The sequence below is a fragment of the Biomphalaria glabrata genome, chromosome 1, assembly GCF_947242115.1.
Source record: "Biomphalaria glabrata chromosome 1, xgBioGlab47.1, whole genome shotgun sequence".
Classification (NCBI taxonomy): Eukaryota; Metazoa; Mollusca; class Gastropoda; family Planorbidae; genus Biomphalaria; species Biomphalaria glabrata.
The window spans coordinates 30,243,090-30,260,427 of record NC_074711.1 but is presented as its reverse complement, the minus strand read 5'-3'; the positions used below and the strand labels follow the sequence as shown (position 1 = coordinate 30,260,427).

The 17,338-nt window shown below is 35.5% G+C and overlaps 1 protein-coding gene across 2 annotated transcripts in view; it reads left to right on the top strand.

Annotated features, from left to right (window-relative positions):
* The window catches only part of LOC106068024 (thyrotropin-releasing hormone receptor-like), an 83,074-nt gene that overhangs the window by 32,264 nt on the left and 33,472 nt on the right, over positions 1-17,338 (top strand). For both annotated transcript variants that reach the window (XM_056031897.1, XM_056031890.1), the window contains exons 2-3: positions 5,987-6,221; positions 6,827-6,977. In XM_056031897.1, coding sequence (XP_055887872.1) covers positions 6,000-6,221; positions 6,827-6,977 — 373 coding nt within the window. In that variant the 5' untranslated portion in view covers positions 5,987-5,999. The remainder of the gene's footprint in view (positions 1-5,986; positions 6,222-6,826; positions 6,978-17,338) is intronic.

Sequence of the window (17,338 nt, the reverse complement as noted above, 5' to 3'; positions counted from 1 at the left end):
AGTGGCATCGATGCGGCCTTTTCGGTGGCCCTGCCGGCCCGTTTGGGTACCGGCCCACCGAGCATTTTCCCAAACGCCCATATAGCCAGTCCGCCCCTGTTACAGAACCAAGAAAGACGCCCAGAGGAAATGGCCATATAGCCAGTCCGACCCTGCTACAGAACCAAGAAAGACGCCCAGAGGAAATGGCCATATAGCCAGTCCGACCCTGCTACAGAACCAAGAAAGACGCCCAGAGGAAATGGCCATATAGCCAGTCCGACCCTGCTACAGAACCAAGAAAGACGCCCAGAGGAAATGGCCATATAGCCAGTCCGACCATGCTACAGAACCAAGAAAGACGCCCAGAGGAAATGGCCAAATAGCCAGTCCGACCCTGCTACAGAACCAAGAAAGACGCCCAGAGGAAATGGCTATATAGCCAGTCCGACCCTGCTACAGAACCAAGAAAGACGCCCAGAGGAAATGGCCATATAGCCAGTCCGACCCTGCTACAGAACCAAGAAAGACGCCCAGAGGAAATGGCCATATAGCCAGTCCGACCCTGCTACAGAACCAAGAAAGACGCCCAGAGGAAATGGCCATATAGCCAGTCCGACCCTGCTACAGAACCAAGAAAGACGCCCAGAGGAAATGGCCATATAGCCAGTCCGACCATGCTACAGAACCAAGAAAGACGCCCAGAGGAAATGGCCAAATAGCCAGTCCGACCCTGCTACAGAACCAAGAAAGACGCCCAGAGGAAATGGCTATATAGCCAGTCCGACCCTGCTACAGAACCAAGAAAGACGCCCAGAGGAAATGGCCATATAGCCAGTCCGACCCTGCTACAGAACCAAGAAAGACGCCCAGAGGAAATGTCTGAGGAAGACAATCGTTTTGTTGAAAAGTCTGTTCAGTTTATTTCAGGTTTTGTACTAAGAAATGAATACTCTTACATCGGTTTAGTTGTACTAGTTGTCCGCAGCTACAGGCCAACGGCCGACCAATAGCTAGACACAGCAAGGCAAGCACCCGACTTGGAATCTCTCCGATGCTTGATAATGTATATATCTATGATATTGGATGAAAGATACCACTTGATATTTGATGGGGGAAATATATTTGTTCTGAATGATATTCTAAATCTAATGTTTGATTGGATGATACCCTAGGGGGGTGGGGAGTGTTGATATGTAACTCTTTTGTTTCATGTGGAACGTAATGTTATACTTTCAAAGGGAGGAAAGAACCCCACTAGCATCACTTTGTGTTTCAAAATGTAATGATGTTTTTGTAGGCTCCAGTGTTTGTGTTTTACAACCAAGTGATACATGTCCATGTTCACATTAGAAATGTATCCTGCGTGATACTTGGATATTTTTTGTTTATATATTCTGATTGAACCGTTGGTGCTAAATGTTTTGCCAGTAATTAACTATAAAAAAAAAACTATTGGGAAGATGAAATCTAGTCCATTTGCTACCTGATGAGGCATGGGTCTTTAATTAACTACAAACTACGATCACAAACACGACGTTATGAGCTTTACTGCGAGATAGGGAAATGGTGTGTGTAAAATCGTCTCCAGTGAAATGAAATTAAAATAAGGGAAGTAATGCAACATTTGTTAGGAACTCGTGCGATATATTTAGTGTAACATTTCTGAAGAAGGGAGTTAAACTTTCTCAAAGATTTTTTCTTTTATTATTTTGGTATTTAAAAAAAAGACCGAATAAATTATTTACTAGGCTTTATTATTATAATTTAGTTTGCCTCTGTAAGACTATCAACTTTTGTACACTAAGAAAAAGTAAAACTTATAACAACAAGGGATAAGGTGTGAGGGAGGCTACAGTTGAAAAGTCACAATAGCATTTAGAAGCCGAATGGAAAGTCATGGAGTGTACATAGGATCTACTATCGACAGTAAACAGGAAAGTTCATCAGGATATATGTCCATAGTACTGGAGTTAATGGGCCCAAAATTCCAGAGAGCGAAAGAGAGAGAGAGAACGGGCCGTGAAATTTATTGTAACAGATACACGAATTTACGGGCCTGGAAACAAATCCACGGTGTGTACTGCTTGTCTTGATATCTAGCATTTTCATAAACTATGGAGAAATTACAAAATCCAAAATAGTAATTTACAAATCTTTACATTTTGTCAACCATCCACTGTACAATACTCATTAATGCTAACAAGTTGAGATCGTGGCAACATCAATTGCCTTCTAGTGGCTGTAGTACCAGAACAAAGGCAAGAAGTAAATGAGTAAAACTGAACTACAAATAAGTAAACTGGAACTTGCAGCTTGAGGATTTTGTTTGTTTTACATGTAAAGTGCGTTCCATCAGAGTTGAACTTGATTAGTCTGACCCACACCACCCGCAGGACTGACAGCAATGGTGGTGGGCAGGTTTCAGACCGGGAAACGTCAAGTTGATAGCCTAGAGCGCATACCTCACGACCAGGCAATCCTATGGACTGACTTTTGAACGATAAAACAAATAGCAGACATTTTAGTATGTTCATTAAACGAGACATTTTAGTATGTTTAATAAACGAGACATTTTAGTATGTTCATTAAACGAGACATTTTAGTATGTTCATTAAACGAGACAATTTTGAGTGTGTGAGTGTGTGTGTTTTTTTGTTCTCATTTATTGACTCTCTCAAAATAATCTCTCTCTCTCTATTTCTCTGCTCCATTATTCCATCCATTTGATGCTGATAGAATTAACCCTAGCATAATTGTTAATTTGTTTCCTTTATTTCTTCCTCAACTTCTTGTCATTATAATTTTTTATTTAATTTGTTTACTTGGGGTGTGGGGTGGAGAAGGGGCTGAGAATCTTCGTGCATCCTCCGAGTGACGTAGCAAGTCGATCTCTTTCCACTAAACAAAAAAAAAATATTAACAAAGATGTAGGATTTAGTTCCTGCTGTATTAAAAAAAAATATTAACTAAGATGTAGGATTTAGTTCCTGCTGTATTAAAAAAAAATATTAACTAAGATGTAGGATTTAGTTCCTGCTGTATTAAAAAAAAAATATTAACAAAGATGTAGGATTTAGTTCCTGCTGTATTAAAAAAAAATATTAACTAAGATGTAGGATTTAGTTCCTGCTGTATTAAAAAAAAATATTAACTAAGATGTAGGATTTAGTTCCTGCTGTATTAAAAAAAAAATATTAACAAAGATGTAGGATTTAGTTCCTGCTGTATTAAAAAAAAATATTAACTAAGATGTAGGATTTAGTTCCTGCTGTATTAAAAAAAAAAATATTAACTAAGATGTAGGATTTAGTTCCTGCTGTATTAAAAAAAAAATATTAACTAAGATGTAGGATTTAGTTCCTGCTGTATTAAAAAAAAAAAATTAACTAAGATGTAGGATTTAGTTCCTGCTGTATTAAAAAAAAATATTAACTAAGATGTAGGATTTAGTTCCTGCTGTATTAAAAAAAAAATATTAACTAAGATGTAGGATTTAGTTCCTGCTGTATTAAAAAAAAAATATTAACTAAGATGTAGGATTTAGTTCCTGCTGTATTAAAAAAAATATTAACTAAGATGTAGGATTTAGTTCCTGCTGTATTAAAAAAAAAATATTAACTAAGATGTAGGATTTAGTTCCTGCTGTATTAAAAAAAAATATTAACTAAGATGTAGGATTTAGTTCCTGCTGTATTAAAAAAAAATATTAACTAAGATGTAGGATTTAGTTCCTGCTGTATTTAAAAAAAAAATATTAACTAAGATGTAGGATTTAGTTCCTGCTGTATTTAAAAAAAAATATTAACTAAGATGTAGGATTTAGTTCCTGCTGTATTTAAAAAAAAAATATTAACTAAGATGTAGGATTTAGTTCCTGCTGTATTAAAAAAAAAATTAACTAAGATGTAGGATTTAGTTCCTGCTGTATTAAAAAAAAATATTAACTAAGATGTAGGATTTAGTTCCTGCTGTATTAAAAAAAAATATTAACTAAGATGTAGGATTTAGTTCCTGCTGTATTAAAAAAAAATATTAACTAAGATGTAGGATTTAGTTCCTGCTGTATTTAAAAAAAAATATTAACTAAGATGTAGGATTTAGTTCCTGCTGTATTTTAAAAAAAAATATTAACTAAGATGTAGGATTTAGTTCCTGCTGTATTAAAAAAAAAATATTAACTAAGATGTAGGATTTAGTTCCTGCTGTATTTAAAAAAAAAATATTAACTAAGATGTAGGATTTAGTTCCTGCTGTATTAAAAAAAAAATATTAACTAAGATGTAGGATTTAGTTGCTGCTGTATTTAAAAAAAATATTAACTAAGATGTAGGATTTAGTTCCTGCTGTATTTTAAAAAAAATATTAACTAAGATGTAGGATTTAGTTCCTGCTGTATTAAAAAAAAATATTAACTAAGATGTAGGATTTAGTTCCTGCTGTATTAAAAAAAAAATTAACTAAGATGTAGGATTTAGTTCCTGCTGTATTTAAAAAAAAATATTAACTAAGATGTAGGATTTAGTTCCTGCTGTATTAAAAAAAAATATTAACTAAGATGTAGGATTTAGTTCCTGCTGTATTAAAAAAAAAATATTAACTAAGATGTAGGATTTAGTTCCTGCTGTATTAAAAAAAAAAATTAACTAAGATGTAGGATTTAGTTCCTGCTGTATTAAAAAAAAATATTAACTAAGATGTAGGATTTAGTTCCTGCTGTATTAAAAAAAAATATATTAACAAAGATGTAGGATTTAGTTCCTGCTGTATTAAAAAAAAATATATTAACAAAGATGTAGGATTTAGTTCCTGCTGTATTAAAAAAAAATATATTAACAAAGATGTAGGATTTAGTTCCTGCTGTATTAAAAAAAAATATATTAACAAAGATGTAGGATTTAGTTCCTGCTGTATTAAAAAAAAATATATTAACTAAGATGTAGGATTTAGTTCCTGCTGTATTAAAAAAAAATGCATTTAGACAACAAGCCGCATAACTTGATTTTTTTTTAATTGAAGTTTTTCTGGAAGTGTGTCGCAAAGTAGATGATGAACATGTTCTATTCCCGACCTCTAGACAAATGTCAACCAAAAAGTTTGGGAGCTTAGGAATCGAGAAAGAATCTTACGCCAGTCGCTTGCCTGTTTGGCGTGTAACATATCAATCTTCATAATTTCATTGCTCAAGCATCTGGATGTTTCCTGGTTCCTCTTGTTTTTTTTTTTTATTGTATGAAATGACGTCACCTCACAGGAAAATATCATTATTCATGTAGATCTACGTATTATCAAATGTGTGTCTATGTCATTATCCTTATTTAAAACATGTATGGCTATTTTACTGATTCTCAAAATAGTTTCTCTTTTATATACTAAAAATATCTATTTCTTCATTGATAACAAAAGTAATAAAAATAGCAAGGTATTAGAATAATCTTATTAGAATAATCTTAAATTTACTCCAATAATTATTAGCATTTTTCCATGAACAAAGACAAAATGTGAGTATTTCAGCCTTCATTGTTTTGGCCAGTACACCTACGTCTAGTAGATTAACACAAGATCGCATTTGGCTTTTTTAACATTAATTAAAGATGCGTGCTTAAAATAAAGAACATGGATGAATAGAACGCATGACGAGTTTCTACTTTGATTGTTTGATTCGCTAATGCACACTGACATGTATTTTCACAATAGAGTCCGCTGAATTGCCAATGTCAATCAAGATAATCACATTCCAGCGTCTTGGCTCCGAGACAAGTCAAACGGAGAAATAATTTAGACAATTGAATTAATTGGATAATTCAAGAAACGGCGTCAGCAATGCTTCCATTATGCACTCCCGGAATATCTTTAGATCTGCACAAAATATCTTTGGGTCTGCCGTGGACACAAATTGCTACAGCCATATTTAGTTTAGAGCTAGCGAAAAATACTTCCAATTTCAAATTATTTTCTAACAAAAACTATTGAAATTCTGATTAGTTTAACACTGCTTCTGTTTCAGATGACCTAACCCTATGGAGCTGCCTGTTACAAAGTTCAACTTCAGTTATAATCAGACTGGCGTCTATACTGGAGTCCATTTTGATGGGAACAAAAGCAGCCGGCAAGAAGTGAATGGAAACGTTTCACTAGACTTTGACCCTCTGGGACCACCAGACTATATGTACGCTTACGTCACGCTGCTTACTTCCATTGTATTTCTTGTAGGCGTCATTGGGAACACGTTAGTCATACAGGTAGGGTTGACCTAGTCATACAGGTAGGGTTGACCTAGTCATACAGGTAGGGTTGACCTAGTCATACAGGTATGATTGACGTAATTAAGAGATGTTATAATTTTTTTGTAGCTTGCTCTTTATTAGATGTTCATTTTCGCTGGGACTCGGAACACTCGGAAGTTTTCCACCCCACTTCCTTTGATTTCAAACGTAGGAGATTTACAAGCTCTGTGACAAATGCATAAATGGGTTGAAAACAAAAGTATAGGTTTATATCGAGACTTTGAGATGGACACTTAGGTCAAATAGCAACAATAGCATTATTGTCTACATTCTATAAAAGTACATTTTACGTCATTTTATACTATTATTTTCTGCCTCGAATCGGTTCTTTATTTTTACACATTCAACGTACGCTGTATTGGTCCTTTAATAACACTCGCAAAGTAATACTGTTGATGTTGTTAATAGTAGGTTGTTTGTTGAAGTTCCCATTTCTATATTCATGGTATGTGTGTGTGTGCATGTTTCTATTTATTTCTTGTGTGTTTTTGAACGAGTATTTGTGTGTTTGCGTATGTGTGTCAGTCTGTAGTAACCAGTGAGTTGTCAACTGTCCCCAGGTCGTGATACGGATTCGATCAATGAGAAGACGTATGAATTATTTCCTGGTGTGTCTGAGCGTGGCTGACCTTCTCGTTCTATTGGTGGCCTTACCATCTGGACTGCAGGAATTTTATGGCAAAGAGAAATGGTTTATCGGAGGCACATTGTGTAAGTATCTGACGGCCGGTCTAACAGCGGACCTAGGCTTTGAGTAGAAGAGACTTTTAAATAGATGAAAAGAACTTAGAATTAAAACATACAATTAACATCCTGCACTTTCACCTATCCCTTAGCTATATAGCCAATGTTTGGAAACAAGCCACTGATGGAGTTTCTTCGGGACATTGCATACAATTTGACTATGTGAATGTCCTATTTCTAGATCTGACAAGTATGGAAATATTATCTTACATTATATTATGGAGACAAGTGCTTTTTTTTTGGGGGGGGGGGAATATAAATGTGTTTATATTTAATTTGTTATTTTCTTTTGTTGCATATAATGAGTTTTCTTCTATTATGCTATGTCTTATCTTATCTTATATATTGACTCCAAATGAACGGAAATAAAGATAAAATAGCATCACAAAAACGTGGAGCTATTTCGTTGTGTGCGCTATTTTGTCGTTCGTTATTTTGTCGGGTCACAAGGGGTAGAGGTGTCTTTATAAGAATCGAATGTATTTAAGAGATTTTAAAAGAGGCGTTGTCTTCAGAAGACCTTATAGGTAGAGGTGTCTTCTACTTCTGGCCCTGTAATGTGTATGACTAAAATAAATGTCCTCTAATGGTGTCGGTTTACCAGGGCGGCTCCATACAAATATTAATAACATTGCACCTAGAAAAAACAGCATATTGGTAACTTGGTTCAAAGTAGGTGGGGGTTCACCACTGCTCATTTGATTAATCGCTCTGTGGACGAATGTGTGTGTGTGTGTGTTAGGTTGTGTGTTTAGTTACGGTCAACTAAATCCTAGTTGCCGTATTCTTTTACCAAGTCATCTGAAACTAATTTACCTTACTCTCTAACGTGACAATGGGGAGTCTATACAGTCGGTACAGGCGATGGTGCATTAGGCTGAGATAGGGTGAAAAAACCCAAAACGTCCAAACCTAAACTCAATCACATGAAAACGTTGGTTAATGCGCTCGCTCTAATCATGAACGTAAACATTTATTACTCTGACGATTATCTCCAGGTCCGACCATAAATCGATTCGCGTCCATTGTTCTTCCTTATTATTTGATCTTTTCCATACCACAAATGACATGGTGTGATGCCTCGCTGTTAAACACTCGCTTATCAGGTCAGGAAACTCAAGTGCACCTACGACTTCTAAAGACCAAGTGTGTTAGTATAAATAGTAATAATTCATTACATTCTTGAGTTATTATAAAATATTGAAAATTTTTACTTATTCATTATGTTACAATAACCGAAATTTCTCTAGGAGAATGGGGACGGAATAGTGTGCTACTATTTATAGTCTTTAACGTAGCCCGAAACTACTCGTGGATGTGTCGCAAGTTTCTCTCTTCACAAATTGTTTTCTTCTATCAAAAGCTACCATATGCTATGAGGTGTATTAAATGTTTAATTAATTGGGCAAAGAAAAAAAAAGATATTGACTTTAAACACCTGGGGATGTATTTAATCATTAAGAAACAAAATGTGTATTACAGTTTCTCTGTCATTAGTTACATTACTGCTGGAACAAAATAACAGATAAGATCAACTTGAACTTTTCAGAAAGTGGTATACTTGCTTACAACTAACTTCACATAGCCATTGCGTTTTAGCTTATAGCTTTATCTTTTTGTACTGTAGGCCTTTGCCCTCTACTACAATCATCTAGGTCAGGAGTGGGCAAATTACGACCCGCGGGCCACATGCGGCCCGCCGATATGTTTTATGCGGCCGCCGACACCTATAGAAATCAGGTGTGCCCACAGTATATACATATAATAATGCAAATATTTAAAAATACCATTATATATTATTGAATCTGTTTCATTATAAAAGTTTTAAGTAAACGAAGATTATGTTTATTGGCTATACATCAATGCACTCGATTCAAGACACAATCTCTGAGTGTTGGGTAGGCTTGGAACAAGATGGCAAGTGTAACAACTGATGAAACTCAATCTTTGACTGTGAAAAACATTTTTTTTAAATAAAAAAAATATCCCAACCATAAAGTCTAAACAGGAAAGTTTGCACAAAGATGCATAAAATTTCCACATCGTATAAGGCAAACCATATAAAAAGTAAACAAATATAATAGAGCTAGATGAGTTAACCACGGGTATTTCCGATTTATAAATTTAATAATCCAGTGTAACCGCTAGCTTAGCATGGGAAAGGCAAATGAGATTTAATATCTCAAGGAAGAAATTGTTATGTTACTTGAAGGACATTGACTGTGACTTTGTTACCAATATTTCTAATGAAGAATGGAAGACAGATTTCATGTTTGTTATAATTGTCATTGCAATTGGTTGTTTACATATGAAATATAAATGCATGTTAAATCTTTTCAAACAAGACTTTCCAATTTTTACAGGCAAGCAAAAGAAAGTAGTTTTGTCATTTTCCTTTGCTGAAAGGTGAAACTATTTTTAGTAAATAATTAAAAGTACAACGCTTATTAAGATTCTTTTATTGTGCAATTTATAAAAGCAAATTTTAAGACGTCTAGAACCAGTTTACAATACCATCAGCTCACCATTTATCTCAGAAGCTGATTCAGCTTCAGAGGACATAACTCCAAGCAAAGAGAAGTTAGAGTCAGTACTACCACTGAGTCTTATGGGCGATAGAAGCTGAATTTCAACACTTAAAAAAACTTTGCTGCTGTTCACACTATATGGGTACACATTCATCTGTTCTTCTTCTTCTTCGTTCTCATTTTACATGTCGGAGAGTTCAGATCAGTAATCCTATATCTGAGATGAATCGCGCAGTGGTTTCCAGATCAGGCAGTTCTCCGAATAGTTCTTCAGGTGTCTTATTCGGGTCTCTTCATTTAGTATGCACCTTTGAAGGATATGGTCAGCATTCTCTGGTGATGCTCCTTAAGGGCAGGCTTCGCTCGTCCCGACGTTTACCTTCCGGAACATATATTATTGTCTCATTCATTGAGCAAACATTTTTTTTTGTGTGGAAACTAAACAAGTATAATCACAGGTCAATGTTGATTGACTGTAATTTGACAGCAGTCACACACAGAGGTAACAACTAGTAAGATAGTTTCACAGTTCCGGAACATTATGCACGAGTGTAAACATAAAATACTGCACATTAAGTACAACTGTATTTTTGTGGGGATATTGTAATATAAAAAGACAACAGCAATTTTAAAAAATCGTAAAATTGTTTTCAAAAATTGCTAACTCTTGTAATTCCTTAACGTGGAGTGTGAAAAAAAAAGAAAGAAACGTGAATATAATACAGTGTAAACATAAATTTAAAAACATTCTACACGGTTAGCTAGCCGCTGTGTATCTTTCTAAGATATATACATAAATGCGGCCCGCCATTCCCAAACTTTTTAAAATTCGGCCCTCGATACATAAAGGTTGCCCACCCCTGATCTAGGTGATGTCTTGTAAACCTTTGACTTCCTTAACTTCAACAAGTTGATAACTTGTCCTTTGCTCTCTGTAACATTTAGCAGCAGGATATACTTTAAATCTTTCTGAGTTTAAAAGATAGTATATTTGTTATGCGTTTCGTACACAGACTCTTGTCATGGTGTGGTCACACATATCATGTCCGAGTGTCTCATCTGTCCGGCACATTTTCCAGCTCATTTAGCTTAAAAGATTTTCGTGTCCATGTCACATCTCTCCTGACGCTGGGAGGACTGGCCTTTTGATCTGTTATCAAGTTGAAGAAAGAGGTGAACGCGACGCTATTGGTCCAACATTGATCAGACTTGATTCATAAACACAGAAATATATTTGTATATATGTATACATATGTAAGTATCTAATATTATTATAGCTTTCATTCATAAAGACCAAATTTATAACAAAAGATGTTACTATATAAACTGTGGAATCGAATGTACAATTTACATACTGCACAGATTAGATAACAATAATCTAGGGTGCAATCTACACAATTAAAAACAAATTTAGACTATCCTATTATCATAAAGCTTAAAAACGTTACTAAATAGAATGTTATTTCTACTAGTATTGGTTTTGTTCGATGTGTTATACACCGTATATACCACTTGATTGAGAGACTAGTTCCTTACAAAGTAGGGTCTAGAGCTGGCTAATGTATATCAGCCTACCTTCCGTATTATGGACATTAGCTTTAATGAAGCGGATACATTCCGGTATTACCGGTGTCAATTGTGATAAATGTTTGCTACGAGATCCTTGTTGGTAAGTCAGTAAGACTTAACAGGCGAAGATGTTCGTGCATATTAAACACACCTTGTCTTTATTCAGATTGCCAGCACCTCTGATTGGGTTTTCAATAATCTAAAATGTGGATTTCTTTTTCAACTTTGAATTATTTAATTATTTAATAGCATAATGTCTTTTTATGGTAGAAGCACTTAAAATTATTTTTCAACATGTCATGCTGAATTTTTTACTTGAGTAAAATAGCACACATTTTTTTAAACAAACACTGAACTACAGCTAAGAAAATTTAAACTGTCATTTCATTTTTTAAAATTACATTTTAATTATTTTAACAATACCTCTATTCTGGTCGCACATTCATGTGCAAAACCTAGGTGGACACAGATCTCTAAAACGGCTCAAACGTTTTTTTCTAGAAATTTGACAGTTGATGTAAATCGACAGGAAAAGAATCACTTTGTCTTTGATTCCAAAGAATAAAGAATGAGTGCTGTACTTCATGAGACCATGCCAATCCAATTGCAGCCTGGCATATTTTGCCAAATTTTATGCAGATAATGCCGGTGTCGCCGAGGGTCTATTTAAGTTTTCTCTTCGTCTTTTGTATCTGTCTTCGACAAGGGATTTTTTGGGGGCCTCAGGTGTGTGTAGCGCTGATACACTCTATGTCAGTGAAGGCGAACTGGTGCCTGGATCTTTATAACGCTTTTGGAGGGCACTTCTGTTATGCCGTCCTCCTTAAAGATCACAACAAAAAAAAAAAAAAAAGATTGCCGTTGGCAGGCAGTAATTCCCATGTGACGTGGTCATGTGGTATTGCTGTCCGACCCAACGAATGGTAAATAGTGCTTCTGTACTGTTCGCACCGGCCTCCAACAGAACATGGTTATATGTTGTCTTGGCAGCGTGTGCCCATAAAGGAGTGAAGGCACCTCTGATGGAAGTGTTCGAGGATCCTTAGATGTGTCCTATAGCGCACTCAGGTATTAGAGCACATCATCGTCAAACTCAAGGTAAGAACGTAAACACTGAATATTTATCTTTATTTTGAAAACACTTAATTGCATGTCTTCGCCCCCAAACAATCTACTACTAGATCGAAGTCTAGTTGATTGGAATTCTGTCTTCAATGGCAACTATTTTTATATTTCAATCAAAGCTGTTTGATAAATAAACGCAAATAAAAGAGAAACATATTAAAATTGACTCATCATTCTAGATATAAACAGAAATATGAGGTAAGAAGTTTGGATCGATAAACTTACATTTTTAGTAAATGTATCAAAATTACATTTTAGTAAACAACAACAAACAAAATAGCTAGGAGAGATGGTCATTCAGCTCTTCTTTTAAATGAACTTGTTGGTGCCTTTACGCTTTCCAGTTCGATGACATCTAGTTTCAGCTTCATCTTGTTCAACCAGATCAATGATTTCAGCCATTATTAGTCCCCTTCGAGTCCTCTCTATACCACTGAGATCCAAACTTTGTCATTCTAGCTCGAACGTTCTATCATTTGATTAAATCAGCTGTTGAAAAAGTTTGACTCATGTTTCTTGTACTGTGACTAGATAGTATAAATTGTATTTAAATATTTGTGTAGTCCAATTAATGGAAAGTAAAGGAAACACTATTAAAACCCAGCTGCCACTGGCGAGACTTTACTGTGGCGCCAATGTTTTTATAAGAGACCTGAATCTAATGAGCTGGGTTTTTTAAGTAGTCAATCATCGGTAAGAGCTCTATTGAACTGAACCTTAAGAAGACAACAAAAGTAGAGATTTATTCAATCTCTCTAGTGATGTTATTTTTGGCGAGGGAAAGCACTCTTTGGAGAATTCTTTATACTTTCCATTTATACTCCTCTATTTTTAATAAGTCTAAGGAAAATGTTTGTTTGTTTTTTAAGTATGGAAATATAAGCTATCCACTCAAAGCCTCATTTTTAATGTCAATAATTTCAAGATGAACTCCCAGTTTAGCGTCCTGTCTTTCATTCCTTTTCTCACGTCTGCTTGTCGAGATAATAAAAACTTTAACCCCGTGGGCTGATTGAGTCATACAGCCAGATCACGCAATCACAAGCACAATCTGATTTAATTTTTGTTTAGCTCTATGGGTAAATCTAATAAATCTCCAAATTAAAGATCCCGATATCCAAAGTAATTTAAATGCTAAATTTAAAGTGAATATTTAGTGGACATAGAGATAAATAAGCACACAGCCTGTCCACCTCTAGGAATTGTCTGTTTTGGTTTTGTCTCTCTCTCTTTCTCAAACACACAAAGGCGTACACGCTCCCTCATTCCTTCTCTCACTCTTTATAATCCTCTTTCTGTCTTTCTCTCTCTTTATTTCTCACTCCTTATCGGTTTCTCTCTTTTTATATTGAATGTCCTCCCTACCTAAGATGGAGACAATGTGGTAAACTAATGTCGATATCTTGCAATGGTTTGAAGCCTCGTAGTACGTTACGTAACAAATTACCGAGATCTTATAATGTCGACACCAAGGGGGAAACACCTACGTTACAAATTGAAACCATTACTTTGTGCTCTACATATATAACATCTAATATAAGACCTCGGTAATTTGTTTATACATATTTGATTAACTAATACTGATTTTCAAAAATACGTAATCTCGTGTGAAAGTATGTAGAGTTTGTTTAACTATGTTTAGAATTACTGTAGGCAATACATTGTGGCTAGAAATTACTTTGTGTTGTGTAGGCAATTCATTGTGGCTAGAAATTACTTTGTGTAGGCAACACATTGTGGCTAGAAATTACTTTGTGTAGGCAATACATTGTGGCTAGAAATTACTTTGTGTAGGCAACACATTGTGGCTAGAAATTACTTTGTGTTGTGTAGGCAACACATTGTGGATAGAAATTACTTTTTGTAGGCAATACATTATGGCTAGAAATTACTTTGTGTTGTGTAGGCAACACATTGTGGATAGAAATTACTTTTTGTAGGCAATACATTATGGCTAGAAATTACTTTGTGTTGTGTAGGCAACACATTGTGGCTAGAAATTACTTTGTGTAGGCAATACATTATGGCTAGAAATTACTTTGTGTTGTGTAGGCAACACATTGTGGCTAGAAATTACTTTGTGTAGGCAACACATTGTGGCTAGAAATTACTTTGTGTAGGCAACACATTGTGGCTAGAAATTACTTTGTGTTGTGTAGGCAACACATTGTGGCTAGAAATTACTTTGTGTTGTGTAGGCAATACATTGTGGCTAGAAATTACTTTGTGTTGTGTAGGCAACACATTGTGGCTAGAAATTACTTTGTGTAGGCAATACATTGTGGCTAGAAATTTGAAATTACTTTGTGTTGTGTAGGCAACACATTGTGGCTAGAAATTACTTTGTGTTGTAAAGGCAACACATTGTGGCTAGAAATTACTTTGTGTAGGCAACACATTGTGGCTAGAAATTACTTTGTGTTGTGTAGGCAACACATTGTGGCTAGAAATTACTTTGTGTTGTGCAGGCAATACATTGTGGCTAGAAATTACTTTGTGTAGGCAACACATTGTGGCTAGAAATTACTTTGTGTTGTGTAGGCAACACATTGTGGCTAGAAATTACTTTGTGTTGTGTAGGCAACACATTGTGGCTAGAAATTACTTTGTGTTGTGTAGGCAATACATTGTGGCTAATAATTACTTTGTGTAGGCAATACATTGTTGCTAGAAATTACTTTGTGTTGTGTAGGCAACACATTGTGGCTAGAAATTACTTTGTGTAGGCAATACATTGTGGCTAGAAATTACTTTGTGTAGGCAACACATTGTGGCTAGAAATTACTTTGTGTTGTGTAGGCAATACATTGTGGCTAGAAATTACTTTGTGTAGGCAATACATTGTGGCTAGAAATTACTTTGTGTAGGCAACACATTGTGGCTAGAAATTACTTTGTGTTGTGTAGGCAATACATTGTGGCTAGAAATTACTTTGTGTTGTGTAGGCAATACATTGTGGCTAGAAATTACTTTGTGTAGGCAATACATTGTGGCTAGAAATTACTTTGTGTTGTGTAGGCAACACATTGTGGCTAGAAATTACTTTGTGTTGTGTAGGCAACACATTGTGGCTAGAAATTACTTTGTGTTGTGTAGGCAACACATTGTGGCTAGAAATTACTTTGTGTAGGCAACACATTGTGGCTAGAAATTACTTTGTGTAGGCAACAGAAAGAGGATACAAATCCAGAATTATGTAGGGCAACATAACGTAGGTAGAAATCTGGACTTATGTCAGTATGACCAAAGGCATTTAATGCTGAGCATTTGCAATTTTGAATGAAAAAACTCAAAGCTTTTCTTTCAGAACCACAGGATTGTGAGTTCGAAAACATTTGATTGATAGAGTTTTTTTAATTACAAAAAAAAACATATCAAAGATTTTAAATACTCATTGACTTGGTTTTGTTCTTTTGACTTTCGGTAGTGCTTGAGGCTGCAACAGTGGGCCTACTTGTCATCGAACAATTCACCTAACTTTTTATCCATGGTCTACTGATATCCTTCATCTTTGTTTCTTGGTCTACTGATCTCCTCCATCTTTGTTTCTTGGTCTACTGATATCCTTCATCTTTGTTTCTTGGTCTACTGATCTCCTCCATCTTTTTTCTTTGTCTACTGATCTCCTCCATCTTTGTTTCTTGGTCTACTGATCTCCTCCATCTTTTTTCTTTGTCTACTGATCTCCTCCATCTTTGTTTTTTTGGTCTACTGATCTCCTCCATCTTTGTTTCTTGGTCTACTGATCTCCTCCATCTTCGTTTTTTGGTTTACTGATCTCCTCCATCTTTGTTTTTTGGTCTACTGATCTCCTCCATCTTTTTCCTTTGTCTACTGATCTCCTCCATCTTCGTTTTTTGGTTTACTGATCTCCTCCATCTTTGTTTTTTTGGTCTACTGATCTCCTCCATCTTTTTCCTTTGTCTACTGATCTCCTCCATTTTTGTTTCTTGGTCTACTGATCTCCTCCATCTTTTTTCTTTGTCTACTGATCTCCTCCATCTTTGTTTCTTGGTCTACTGATCTCCTCCATCTTTTTTCTTTGTCTACTGATCTCCTCCATCTTTGTTTCTTGGTCTACTGATCTTCTCCATCTTTGTTTCTTGGTTTACTGATCTCCTCTATCTTTGTTTTTTGGTCTACTGATCTCCTCCATCTTTGTTTTTTGGTCTACTGATCTCCTCCATCTTTTTTCTTTGTCTACTGATCTCCTCCATCTTTGTTTCTTGGTCTACTGATCTCCTCTATCTTTGTTTCTTGGTCTACTGGTCTCCTCCATCTTTGTTTCTTGTTCTACTGATCTCCTCCATCTTTTTTCTTTGTCTACTGATCTTCTCCATCTTTATTTTTTGGTCTACTGATCTCCTCCATCTTTGTTTCTTGGTCTACTGATCTCCTCCATCTTCGTTTTTTGGTTTACTGATCTCCTCCATCTTTGTTTCTTGGTCTACTGATCTCCTCCATCTTTGTTTTTTGATCTACTGATCTCCTCCATATTTTTGTTTCTTGGTCTACTGATCTCCTCCATCTTTTTCCTTTGTCTACTGATCTCCTCCATCTTTGTTTTTTGGTCTACTGATCTCCTCCATCTTTTTCCTTTGTCTACTGATCTCCTCCATCTTCGTTTTTTGGTCTACTTTGCTCCTCCATCTTTGTTTTTTGGTCTACTGATCTCCTCCATCTTTGTTTCTTGGTTTACTGATCTCCTCTATCTTTGTTTTTTGGTCTACTGATCTCCTCCATCTTTGTTTTTTGGTCTACTGATCTCCTCCATCTTTTTTCTTTGTCTACTGATCTCCTCCATCTTTGTTTCTTGGTCTACTGATCTCCTCTATCTTTGTTTCTTGGTCTACTGGTCTCCTCCATCTTTGTTTCTTGTTCTACTGATCTCCTCCATCTTTTTTCTTTGTCTACTGATCTTCTCCATCTTTATTTTTTGGTCTACTGATCTCCTCCATCTTTGTTTCTTGGTCTACTGATCTCCTCCATCTTCGTTTTTTGGTTTACTGATCTCCTCCATCTTTGTTTCTTGGTCTACTGATCTCCTCCATCTTTGTTTTTTGATCTACTGATCTCCTCCATATTTTTGTTTCTTGGTCTACTGAT